General features: G+C 38.4%; 1 protein-coding gene across 1 annotated transcript; it reads right to left on the reverse strand.

The window, feature by feature from the left end:
- Positions 1-5,017: 5,017 nt before the first annotated feature.
- LOC130731919 (ent-kaurenoic acid oxidase 1-like) lies at positions 5,018-9,233 on the reverse strand. Its single transcript, XM_057584083.1, has 8 exons — positions 8,950-9,233; positions 6,921-7,398; positions 6,290-6,553; positions 6,040-6,129; positions 5,879-5,957; positions 5,446-5,552; positions 5,250-5,365; positions 5,018-5,130 (listed from the first exon to the last, which is right to left on the reverse strand). The coding sequence occupies exons 1-8, from the start codon at positions 9,180-9,182 to the stop codon at positions 5,025-5,027; spliced, it is 1,473 nt and encodes a 490-aa protein (XP_057440066.1). The 5' UTR covers positions 9,183-9,233; the 3' UTR covers positions 5,018-5,024.
- Between the last annotated feature and the right edge of the window lie 4,312 nt (positions 9,234-13,545).

A 13,545-nucleotide genomic window follows, 5' to 3' on the forward strand; every position in this document is an offset into this window, starting at 1 on the left:
TGGAAGACGCGGCAGCGGTTGTGGCGTTGATGGCGGCAAGCTTCTCAACAGCTGAAGGTTGAGAAGTGTTGGTGGTTGTGCCGGCAGTTGATGACTGGTCAGCAGTTGCGGTTGTGGCGCCTACAGTAGTGGACTTGGCGGCGGCAACGATGGTTGTATCACCGGTAGCGGAATTGGGAGCTGTGACAGTGGCAGACTCGGTGGCCGTGGCGGCAGAAGCTTTGGCGGAGGCTTTGGCAACATTCTTGCCTTTGGACACAGCGGCAGTGGTGGGTTGAGCGCCGGGGTTGGAGGAGCCGGCGACTGCAGATCCCGGGGCGACAGAGGAAACTTTAACTAATTTCCTCCTCTTGGGGGCTTGGGCGCCCTCGGTTTGGTTCTCAGCACCGCCCCGTTTTTTCCCATCGCCCTCAGTGTTGAACTTTGGAGAGAAACGGGCCATTTTCCTCTCGCGGGCTTTCAGAAGCTCGGCGTTGGTGAAGTTCATATCTTCTGCAATAATAAATGAAAAAAAGGTCAGTAGCAACATAAGGGGTAAGAAAGAAAATGATGATGATGAAAAAACGAGAGAGAAATGGCGATGATAAAAATAAACTATAAGTGACCTAAGTATTTGGGTGTCCTTGAGAGGCGAGCGCCTTCAAGGACTGTTGAGCATTCAAGGATAGGAAGCGGGGCGAGGAGATTCAAAAAGGCTTTGTCGTTGACAGACAAAGATTCTTCTGAAGGATCGGTAATCCCATTGGGCTTCTCCGTCCAGTAGAGGGGAAAAAGGGCAGTCCCGTCCCTAAGGGTGAAGGCCTTAGGATAGACGGGGTGAACCGCCACGCGGAAGTATCTCCGGGCAAATGAGGACTTTGCGTTACTCTTATGAGGGTTCAAGCACTTACGGCCGGCTCGGGCCTTTAAAGAGATCCATCCTCTATTTTTGATGGACTTGGAGTCAACATCGTAGAGGTAGAAGAAGCTGGTGGGAGATGGGGCGGTGCCAACAGCGGCGCACAAGATTTCAAAGCACCGGATGAAGGCCCAGGCGTTGGGGTGAAGTTGACAAGGAGCCGCGTTGATATCACGGAGAACGGCTTGAACGAAGGGCGAAAAGGGAAGCCTAACTCCAAGCTCGCCAAACATATACTCATATGCAAAGAAAAAATGAGATCTCTTCACGTCGCCATCGATCCTATGAAGCCAGGGGCGCTCCTCAGCGCTGCAGGGCCAAATCCTGAGTTTGTCGTTTATTTCATCATCGTCAGACAAACCGCCAAGGTTACTCACGAGTTCCACGATAAGCTCCCTATCCTGGAAAATGGAGGGTTGGTCTATAGCTTCGTGGGAGGGTGCTCTCTGGACGGGAAGGGGCAGGGTCTCGAAAGTTCTCAATCGGTAATGGGGAATCTCCGGGACCTCTAAACGGAGGCCGCCGGCTGCGGAAGAGTCAGGGTCGCACCCAGAAGAAGAAGAGGTGTGATTAGGGGAGTTAGGGTTTGAGGCCATCTTTGACAATCAAAAGAGGAAAAGGAAAAGGCGAGTAGAGATAAGATGCAGAGATAAGGGAACGAGGACTCACCGGGTAAGGATGTGAAGAGTGGGTAGCGGAAGGGGTGAAAGGCGACGGCACCAGAGCGGAAGTTGGAAGAGGGAGCTTGGTAAGCGATAAGAGAAGTAAAGAGAGGTCTCGGAAAGGGATGATTGTAGGGAAGAAGGGTTTTTATAGGCAAAGGGGGGAAGTTGGAAGGGTGACGCGTGTCGGACGCGTGTGGAAGGTTGGAAGTCATTATGGCTTTTGGGATGTGGGACGCGTGTGATGAGGAGTTACTGCGCATGATTGGACAGTTATGAGGAGTGAGGTGACAGTTGCGGAGAAAGGGGGAAACTGACGTAACTGACGTATCACATGGAGCAGTTAGAGATTTGAAAGGTTTTTGAAACAAGGGAAAGCGCGAAAGGCCTCGCCACCATGAAGACTAAATGCCATCGCCTAACAAATGGTGTCGCCGATGAAGTTTAGCCGCCCGCCAAAGGGCATCGCCAGCCAACACTTGGATGATCAGTACATGACTAATACCTGTCACCTAGCTCGCCAACGAAAGACGCTCGCCTACTCCAACTAATCGTCAGTACAAAGCGATCGTTCCCGCCGCCAGTGGACTGGGCGACTAAAGATGCTTATTTCCTTTCGCTTACGCCATGTTGGCGACGTAGTTTTCTTCTTTTTTTTTCCTCAAGCCATGTTGGCAGCTTAGATTCCAGCACACCATAGGATGCATGTAAAAGCATTTAAAAGACACACTTAGCTCTCATACTTCGAGCTCGGTGTCTTGTGGACTAGTGGACTGGGCGAGCCCCTAGAGGGGCGACGCCCAGGGTTCGGCCCGCCCAAGGGCGAGAGCCTGGCCTTAAGTTGGGCCTCAACTTCAGAGGCCCAATTGGCCCAATAGGTAGTGCCCAAGCTCTATAAATAGGAGGTAGATACCAATTGTAAGGGACTTTTGGCTCATTTTATAAAATAGCACATGAAATTCAGCACTCTCTCTCTCATTCTCTTTCTCTCTCTAGCACATTCTTCCACTCTCTAGGTATTATCCCTTCCTTCAATGTTCATTCCCAGAACAGTAAGCAAATTGTAATATATAAATATAAGGGGTACTAGAGGTACCCCAACCCTATACAACAAAAAACAAAGAGAAGAAGCAAGCAGGAATGCCAAGAGACCACTGCTGCTGCAAAAACAGAGGCAGGACAAACAAAACAGAACACGGCTTCCTCAAATGAGAAACAAAACCAAAATTGATGATGTCGTATGCATTATGAGAATAAAGATTCCTTACTATGTAACATATCTAATTATGAGATAATATCTATCACATAATATTTCGACTTGATTCTCTTATGGTTTGTTGTAACCCTACGTAGACACGTTTTAGGTACACACTAATTGTTCAACCTGAATCATTATTTCTCTACCGCCTTTCTAACTTGAGCGTAAGAGTATCAGGGAGGTACCCACCTCCGATGCCCACCTAATCACTTGGTACTAGAAGAAGGAAGCCCTTATGTGGAGCAACGTCCCCGTTCACCAAACTAATTACAACCATACAACATTCCAAACTCATGTTCGGTATTCACTTACCCAAACATTGGCGCTGCTGTGAGGAACCAATAACTATATTTCATTCATCTATATTATGCATGACTAATGAATATGACAAGAAGGCAACAAACAAACCATGCGATCCACAAAGAGAAAGTAAATTCAAATGTTTGTTCCACAAGAGGCGAAAAGCGTCACAGAACCCATCATTCTCGGTCATCAAACTTGGGAACAAAAGAATTATAAAGGGTCAAATATCACTTGGAGTTGATACGTTGGTAATCACTAAAGATTCGCAGATAGTGATAAACCCTTGGCGGTCGAATGCCCGAAAGAGGTCCTTCAAGAAATTATGCAAACTTCCTCGTACCCACCAATCCGAGCCAAGAGTCCAATATGGTAATTGTGTTTAACAATGATGACTATGGACATCAATATTTTTTTATATTGCTAGTTCTAATATTGTAATAAGCAGAGTACTCATTGATTAATGTGACTCCGTTAATATGCTCTTTCACCATGTTTCCTGAAGATGAGGCTTAAAACGCATGGATTTAATCCCTTTTAATTAAATGATCTAATCGCATTCAGATGATTCAACATCGCTCCCCTCGATTACTCTGAGGTTTTGTTGTCTCTCAATTATAGATGCAACTCAAAGACAAGCACCGGGTGGCCGTGAAATGACTAAATTCAGTAAGCTAGGTCGACCCACTGGTTACTGAATCCTCATGTGTTGGTTAATCTACTTTTAATTCATATCTAAAAAATTCCTCTTCTTCTTCTTTATCTTCAAAGTAGCTAAAATTCGGTTGAATCGGTTTTTTTGTGTTTATTTAGTTTGAAAATATATTTTTATTATATAAATTATATTAGACGAACAATCTATAATAATTTAGAAGTTAATTAGTCTAAATTTCGCAATATCTTGTGCGAAATGTCATAAATATTATAGTAAATAAATTTAAAATATTATTTTACAAGTATCAGTTCAATCATAGTTTTACCACACTTGAACCATTGAAACTTTAAATGGTGTATCAATCGGTTCAGTTTTTAAAACTTTGATATTTCTTTTATTCACTCTTTTAATTTCCGTATGAACACGGGACTCTCATTATCTGATGACTCATGAGGGAGTTGAGAGTTGACCATCCACATTGATGTAAGAGCATAATTGGTTTGGACATCATCCACACACACATTCACCACAAAACCTCAAGGTAATGATTTTATTTTTTTGAAAAGCCAATTGAATATATAAAGGAAATAAGGCACTAGAGGTGCCCCCAACCCTGTACAAGAAACAGAAAAAGAGAAAAAGAAAGAAGATGGGTCCAAACAGCCCCAAAAAACGCTAGCAGGGAAAAAGAAAACAACGGAGCAGTGGGAGATAAAAAAACTGCCTTGTTTCTCCCCTCTGTTAATCTACAGGTACGACTCAAATTGATCCCAGCATGAATGGAGCAAAAAACGCAATTTGAGTTACATGGCTAGTGGACAATGGTTGTGTGAGTCATTTCACTTATAAATTGTTTAACTCTTATTTCTCCATCCAACGTGAGACTTATTTCATTCCATTCACACTTATTACTTCAAGAAAGATTAAGTAAGCTGATTAATCAAATAAATTCAAAATAATGACATTGGATAATTTAGATCATGAGGTTCATCAGACACCCTTGTGGCGATCATTGTCTTTTCTTCAAAAGTGAGTATATGGGATAGTTTTTTTTTTAATGAAATACTTGAAATCACAACAATCCAAATGGTATATTATGATGGCATATAAATGATAAATTGTGACAGTTCACCAGTGTTATCCTACATTTTATCATGAACTTTATTCGATTATTATAAAATAACTTATACTAGCTTTGGGTTCGTACATTTATTGATCGAATTTCATTTTGCAAATCCCCTTTCCTCCATCTTAGGTTGATGTAGGTGAACATTTCCTGATCCTTGCCAAGCAATTGTCCATGGGCCTTGTATGAGGCAAGTATCTCACTCGGCATTCAGGATTAACTTGTTCAAGCCTGTGTAATCATTAAATCACATAAAATTGTTAAAGAAATGCTTGTTACAACCAATAAATTATTTTTTTATGAAATAAGAGGTAGAAAATGGGAGAATAGGTTTATGATGAATTACTCACTGGTAATTCATGATGAAATGATGAAGAAAAACTGCAATTTCCATCTTGGCTAGATCATTGCCTGGACACAATCTAGTTCCTGCTCCAAAGGGAAGGAATTCCCCAGCCTTGTGTTCCTTCTATAAATGTATAAATATCAAGTATAAGTTATATATATGTGTGTGTGTGTGTTTAAAAATAAAACTTTGCAACTTACATTCCATCTATTAGGATTAAATTGCATTGGATCAGGATATATTTCAGGATCAAGATGAACCGATCTAAACCAAACCAACACTTTCCAACCTTTTGGAATGATGTAACCTGTATCACCCATGTACATTTAGTGAATGTCTGTAAGTATTTCTGCAATTGATTCTGAATTTAAAATAAATTTTGATTTCTAGGTTAGAATTGATGATATAAAATTTGATCCACACATGCTACTAGTAATTTGTAAGATGAATAAAGAGCATATTGCATTTTCAAATCTATATTTTGTCACATCAGGATGTTTTCAAATCAGTGATGTAATGAACATCAATTGTGCAAGCCAATCGCCATCATTTGTATCTTACGAAAAATCATGTTCAAAAGAAAGGAGAAGAACACATCTGATAGCTCAATTCACCAAAATGCAGAACACTAACCATTTATATTGACATCAGACTTTGCCTCTCGAAATACCACAAGTGAGAATGTAATCACACGCAATGTTTCATCAATCACCTATGGAAATATAGAAAATTGAAAACAAACGTAACCCATAGTTGATAATTGGTCCAATAACATGAGATCAACAAATCTATACCTTATAAAGAAATTCCATCTGTCGAATTTCCTTAAGAGTCAACCCTTTCTGTGTTGGAGGCCTTTTCTTTATTATTTCTTCTTGTTCTGCCTATTCAATGGTTAAACAGTATTAACGTTAAATTCTTGTATTACAGAGTAAGATGTGGAGACATTTTAATGAAGTGATTAGAGTTCATGTTTCTTGTTCATGAGTAATTGTAAATATAGATGGACTATGAATGATAATTGAATAACTTGATGATATGTACCTTAGCCTTTTGGAGATATTCTGGGTGCTTTTGCAGGAAATAGGTCGCCCACATGGTGATATGTCCTGAAGATTCATGACCAGCATTCAAGTACATCAACATGATATCAATGATTTCCTCATCACTCAACTTTCTCCCTTTATCATCTTCAACATCAATCAGAGCATCCATCATATCTTTGGAATTTTTTGGTACAAATGTCTTCCTTTGCTCTCTTCTCTCGTCCACAATAGATTGGAATATGGCAAGTAGCTTTTTCCTCGCCTAAAATTCAAATAAATAAATAAATGGTAAGTGTTCATGAAGTGAACCCGAGATGATTAAATTCAGAACGCCTAGCATAGCCTCATCCTAATATGATCATACATTTACTAGCCCATAACAATTAACTTTTGTAACTTAGAGACAACAAGGTTTTTTATGTTGTATTCTAATAAACTTAAGAAGAATTAGAAGCAAACAAATTCTAATTAACTTTCTGGTTTTCATATTGAGTATTAGAATTTGGGATACTTAACCACAAAATTTAGGGATGTTTTACTCTTTCTAAGGGCTATCTTGATCATATCTCTAGTTAAAGTGAGACTTCTAACAAAATTCTTAACAACGTAAAATGATGTTGAGATGTTACCTTGAATGCCTTGCGGTATGCCAATCCAGGAATATTAATCCGCATGGCTCTAACTCCTTGGTTAAGTTGAGTGTATTCTCTTTCCAAAGCCTCCATGACATGTTCACTTTCTGAGCTAATGAAAATATGCATGATGATTTTAAAAGTAAGCTTCCGCATCTGAGTTAAGAATTCAATTTCTCCCATGTTTGACCATTTCTCCAAGGAACTTATAACATTTTCTTCAATGTATGTCAAGTACAGAGACAATGCTTCCATGCCATTGATTGAAGACGATGTCAGGCGCCTGAGACGCTTGTGTTCTTCATACTCAATTGACACGAATGACTTCTTTCCCATGAGTTCTAGTGTAGAGCGAGGCCAACCAGGTTCAAATTTAGTGTCATCTGTCAGAACTCTCTTGCATGCTTCAGGGGTTGTCACAATCACACTTGGGTTCCCAAACATGAAGGCCTTGTATATTCCGATTCGTCCATATCTTTATTATTAATTAGATCATTAAAAAAAATGTCAGGTGTCATCATACTTGGGATGATCAATAATGAAACTTCACACTTCATAATCTCAATTTCAAATTGGTACGAGTCTTTTTGGTTTCCTTGATATTAAGACAAATGTGTTCTTAAGAAATGTTTTTCTAAAATATACTGAAAACAAAAAAATAAAAGAAAAAGAATGAAAACAATAGAAATCATGAGATAAAATTACCGTTAGTGGAGTTTAATGGTGGCGGCAGCGGTTGGTGGTGGTGGTTAGGGATGACAACAACCGTGGCAGTGGTGGTGGAGGTGGGTGGTGGGTGGTGATGGTGGCGACAACAGTGACAATGATTGTTAAGGTTAGTGGTAGTGGTGATAGCAATTGGCAACAATGGCAGTTGTGGTGGCGCAAATGAAGGTGGCGGTATCGGTAAAAGGCGGTGGCAGCGTGAAAATGAAAATAAAAAATGAAAATAAACATGTTTTTTAAATTCGCAAATGAAAAATAAAAAATGTTTCTTAAACCAAACCAACCCTACTTAATTCTTCATTTGGTCGGTGTATAAAATCAAAATAACTAAGAAACATAGTATGTTGTCGGTACTTGGTAGCATTTAATTTATTCTCAATTTATATTTATTTTTCCAAAATTATTTTTAGTCTCGTTTCCTTGATTTTTTCCCATCAATTATGCATTTGAGAATGATAAATGATAGAGTCTCCAATTAAATAAAAATATTCTTATTAAAAAAACAAAGTACTAACTTTTACGTTAGTTTTTAATTTTTATAGTAAGGAGTAACAATTATTTATTTTTGGAAAAAAATTTATTTCTAATTATTAATAATAAATAATTGATATTATGTATAATTATTTCTCTAGTTATATAATAATTTACAATTTAAATATAAAGTACATTTGAAAAAAAATATTTTTAATAATATTTTTAAAAATTTAGTTATTTTTTTATTTTCTATCACTTGCCACTACTAAGTTAAAACCAATTGGTTGAATATATATCTTTTAATTTTAATTAAAATATGCTACCTTCAAGAAAACTAAAATAAGCTAATTAATAAAAATTAAATTAATTTTAGTTCGTTTTAAAAATAGGCTCATTTATAAAAATTTGAAAAAAATTAAATCTAATCAAGTAATTACTTTTTAAAAAATATTATGTACTTTTTATTCAATACATATCATATCATTACCTTCTTAACCATAAACACAAGATAAGATAAGAGTCTATCTTGCCCTTATCTTTTTATGATCTTATCCAACTCTCTATCCTGACTACCAAACAAGTCATTCACATAAGATTACTTTTGACATGTGGTATTAGCAACATCACTCTTTGTTAGCCAAATAATTATTTAATGAAATATTATAAAGTGATTTGAAAATTATGCATAAAAGTAAAACCAAAATCATATAAAAATTAGATGTTAGTGATCAAAATGAAATCTTATAATAATAATTTAGATAACTAAAAACTTATTTGAACCTGTATAAGTGTATATAATAGACTGAGTGTGATGAATGAATTGTACCTAGAGACAATGGAGGACATGAAAGAATCAGGGTTTTTGGACTTGAAAGCTCTAAGGAAAGACCACATGTTGCCAATGAAGGGCCAGCCCATGTCACCAGGGGGCAGTGAGTACTGCTTCTTACCCAATTTCGATTCATACAACCACCAATTTACATTCTTGAGAAGGTATCTCAACATCAAAACAGCAATGGCCATGAGGACCACCCACTTGGATTCAATCTCCATCATCATCACTCAAACTTGAAGTCTCCCCACCCCAAAGCTCCCAACTCACAAATGACCCTCCCCCGGTTTCTTTGTATTTATAATAAACTTAGGGGAGGTATGCGTTGTAGGAATAATACATGTGGTAAAATTTTAAGATTTAAGTTTAGTCAAATAGGATATATATATATAAATAAAATATTATAGGAAACGTATTATAAAGAAGAAAATACATAATTACATTTATTTAATAAAAAATTACATAAGTGCCTACTATTATAAATTTATTTAAGAAAATACATAATTTAAATTTATTTTTTATTAAATAAATTTAATCATTTAAAAATCTGAATGCCTACCATTATATAATATTAACACTTAATTTATTAAGAATTATCATTGTTACGGAATAAAACAATAGACAGTTTTTTTTGGTAAGCAAATTGTAATATATAAATATAAGGGGGTACTAGGGGTACCCCAACCCTATACAACAAAAAACAAAGAGAAGAGGCAAGCAGCAGTGGCAAGAGACCATTGCTGCTGCAAAAACAGAGGCAGGACAAACAAAACAGAACACGACTTCCTCAAATGAGAAACAAAACCAAAATTGATGATGTCGTATGCATTATGAGAATAAAGATTCCTTACTATGTAACATATGTAATTACGAGATAATATCTATCACATAATATTTCGACTTGATTCTCTTATGGTTTGTTGTAACCCTACGTAGACACGTTTTAGGTACACACTAATTGTTCAACCTGAATCATTATTTCTCTCCCGCCTTTCTAACTTGAGCGTAAGAGTGTTAGGGAGGTACCCACCTCCGATGCCCACCTAATCACTTGGTACTAGAAGAAGGAAGCCCTTATGTGGAGCAACGTCCCCGTTCACCAATCTAATTACAACCGTACGACATTCCAAACTCATGTTCGGTATTCACTTACCCAAACATTGGCGCTGCTGTGAGGAACCAATAGCTATATTTCATTCATCTATATTATGCATGACTAATGAATATGACAAGAAGGCAACAAACAAACCATGCGATCCACAAAGAGCAAGTAAATTCAAATGTTTGTTCCACAAGAGGCGAAAAGTGTCACAGCACCCATCATTCTCGGTCATCAAACTTGGGAACAAAAGAATTATAAAGGGTCAAATATCTCTTGGAGTTGATACGTTGGTAATCACTAAAGATTCGCAGATAGTGATAAACCCTTGGCGATCGAATGCCCGAAAGAGGTCCTTCAAGAAATTATGCAAACTTCCTCGTACCCACCAATTCGAGCCAAGAGTCCAATATGGTAATTGTGTTTAACAATGATGACTATGGACATCAAATTTTTTTTATATTGCTAGTTCTAATATTGTAATAAGCAGAGTACTCATTGATTAACGTGACTCCGTTAATATCCTCTTTCACCCTGTTTCCTGAAGATGAGGCTTAAAACGCATGGATTTAATCCCTTTTAATTATATGATCTAATCGCATTCAGATGATTCAACATCGCTCCCCTCGATTACTATGAGGTTTGGTTGTCTCTCAATTATAGATGCAACTCAAAGACAACACCTGAAAAATTATATTCTTAATTTCAATTTTCTTTTTAATGATTCTTTTTTCAATGAGCTCTTGTTTATATATATTATTGCTAATATATAATTTCACTCATTGTTGTCAATCTCTATGTTGGGGTTGATTGTCAAGTCCCACATTGCCAAATTTCTAAAATAAAGGAGGTTAAAAATTAGCTATTGGAGAAGTCTCACATCCCTTAGTGTGGTGAAGCAAGGGGGAGATCAAGGCTATATATTGGACCTAGGTTTTTTGTTTTTTTATCTACCAGTCATTAGCACTTTAAGTTTATATCTGTCTTAATTTAAATATTTGTTTTGTGAGAGTGTGGTTGTATTGGGTATTGGGATGAGAGTGAGAGAAGTCTATGTGTTGTAACAATTTTCACATAGTGATAATTCTCTTGTTTTGGTTTTTTCTCCGGTTTTGGAGTTTCCACGTATTTTTCTTGTGTTGTGATTGTGTTTTATTTTTTCTTCAGTTGTGTTGTTTCCAAATAGTGGTATCGAGAGCTTCGGTTCGATGAGATATCACAATTTTTAGTATGCTCTGTGGTTGCATAATTATTTGATCTTCCATACCAGAAAAGAAGTGTGATATTGTGAAGGTGCTGAAGAAGAAGTTTGCAGCTGCGATGTCTTATTCAAGCGCTATGAAGTTTGACATAGAGAAGTTTGATGGAAGAATCAACTTTACCTTGTGGAAAGTACAAGTCAAGGATGTGCTGATACAATCAGGATTACATAAGGCGCTGAAAGGAAACACTTTCAACATGGAGGCCGACAAGTGGGAAGAACTAGGTTTGTGGGCTACAAGTGCAATTCGTCTGTTTTTGCAAAAGAATGTTCTTGCAAATGTGCAGAATTTGTCATCAGCCATGGAACTCTGGGAGAAGCTTGAAGGGTTATATCAGATAAAGGGCATCTCAAATTGATTGTTGTTGAAGGAGCAATTCCACAATCTGCGTAGGGATGAAGGTATGAAAATATCTGATCATCTCAGTACTTTGAATAATCTCAGTACTTTGACGATGAAGGTAAAGCGTTAAGCCTCATTTTGTCCCTTCCATCTTCCTATGTTCATCTGAAACTTGTTTTGATGTATTGGAAGAAAAGTTTGAGTTTTGAAAAAGTTGCAACTAAAATTATTTCGGAAGAAAGGAGAATGAAAAATGATGAAATCACTTCATCAAGCTCAATATTGCGAACTGGAGGTGGGGCTAGTGGGAAGAAGATCCTTACAAAGAATCTGGCGTGCTGGAAGTGTGGAAAGTCTTGGCATGTGAAGAGAAATTGTCCAGGTGGAGGAGTATCTGAAAAAGACTCTGAGGTAAGTGCTAGCAATGTCTCCTTTGTTCTGGGAGATGATGGTGATCTCATCTAGAAGATAAACTTTGTCCTTATGGTATTTCCACTATACCATGGAAAAGAACAAGTTATTGCTAGCGGATTCAGAAAAAGAACACGGGCATTGGTTGGCATTGATGCAAGGTGTATGGTGACAGGTGTCGATGGCTGAAGAACTTCCAGGAAGCCAACATGGGAGTTGCACCATAAAATTTCAGCAAGGTTTCGACATATGGAAATTCTTGGAATGATTTAGTTCCAAGTGAAGAAAATTCTTGGAATGATTTATTTACAAGTGAAGTGTACTCTCTATGGTGGAGTATGATTGTTGGTATAGACAATGTAAGTGGAAGATGTGTAACTCTTACCATCAAGGTGGAGATTGTTGGGGTTGATTGTCAAGTCCCACATTGCCAAGTTTCTAAAATAAAGAAGGAGGTTAAAAATTAGCTATTGGATAAGTCTCACATTGATTAGTGTGGTGAAGCAAGGAGGAGACCAAGGCTATATATTGGACCAAGGTTCTTTGTATTTATATGTACCAGTCAGTAGCACTTTAAGCTTATATCTGACTTAGTTTAAATATTTTCTTTGTGAGTGGACTAGGCGAGATCCTAGGGTTCCTCGCCCAGGCGCGCCAGCCCAGGGCGACGTGCAAGCAAGGATATTGGGCCTTCTCCCGGGAGGCCCAACTGTAAACAATCTTTATGTTCTTGGATGGAACATTTGGCGTGGTCTGTGGGGAACGGTAGACTTCGACTCCCAGACTACGTGGATTGTGATGTGTTCAAGAGAAATCTGATTTTCTGTGCAATTTTACTTCGATTTTTGGATTTTCGGTGAAACTCTAGTCATCCGACGGAACTTGATGGAGTCGCGTCGCCGACGACGCAACGAAGAGCTGGAGCAGAGGCACGGCTCCCCACCGCGTCGCGTAAGAAGGAGGTTGCGCCGTGAAGAGGTGCACCACGCACGAGGTGGCGACGTCAGACTGCAGAACGATTGTTTACAGGAGGAGTTAGAGCATTATCGCCTCAAGCAGTGGGGTGAAGAAGTGAGGGAAGCTGAGGCCGTCGCGAAGTTCGAGTCGTTCTCAACGGCAGTGAGAGAGGTGGCTATACCGAATGACATGAGGAGCCTTGTGTTGGCAGCGTACAGCGGGCAAACTGATCCAAAGGATCATTTGCTTTATTTCAATAAGAAGATGGCGATAAGCGCAACTTCTGATGCGGTGAATTGCAGGATGTTCCCATCCACATTTAAGGGCGCGGTGATGGCTTGGTTTATGGCTTTGCCGAGGGGATCTATAGCAAAGTTTTGCGACTTCTCGTCGCAATTCCTTATTCAGTTCTCTGCAAGCAAGATCGAGCCGGTAACAATTGAAGATTTGTATGACATTTAGCAGATGGAGCGAGAAACTTTGAAGCAATACGTAAAGCGGTACAGTGATGCGTCCAGG

This window comes from Lotus japonicus, chromosome 1 (assembly GCF_012489685.1).
Source record: "Lotus japonicus ecotype B-129 chromosome 1, LjGifu_v1.2".
NCBI classification, from domain to species: Eukaryota; Viridiplantae; Streptophyta; class Magnoliopsida; order Fabales; family Fabaceae; genus Lotus; species Lotus japonicus.

Excerpts from the sequence above, each read along its gene's own strand:
- LOC130731919 (XM_057584083.1), bottom strand. The coding sequence starts at position 9,182 with ATGATGATGGAGATTGAATCCAAGTGGGTGGTCCTCATGGCCATTGCT. Across the intron at positions 6,554-6,920 it reads CATACCGCAAGGCATTCAAG|GCGAGGAAAAAGCTACTTGC; the intron begins GTAACATCTCAA and ends TTTGAATTTTAG. Across the intron at positions 5,366-5,445 it reads TTAATCCTAATAGATGGAAT|GAACACAAGGCTGGGGAATT; the intron begins GTAAGTTGCAAA and ends CATTTATAGAAG.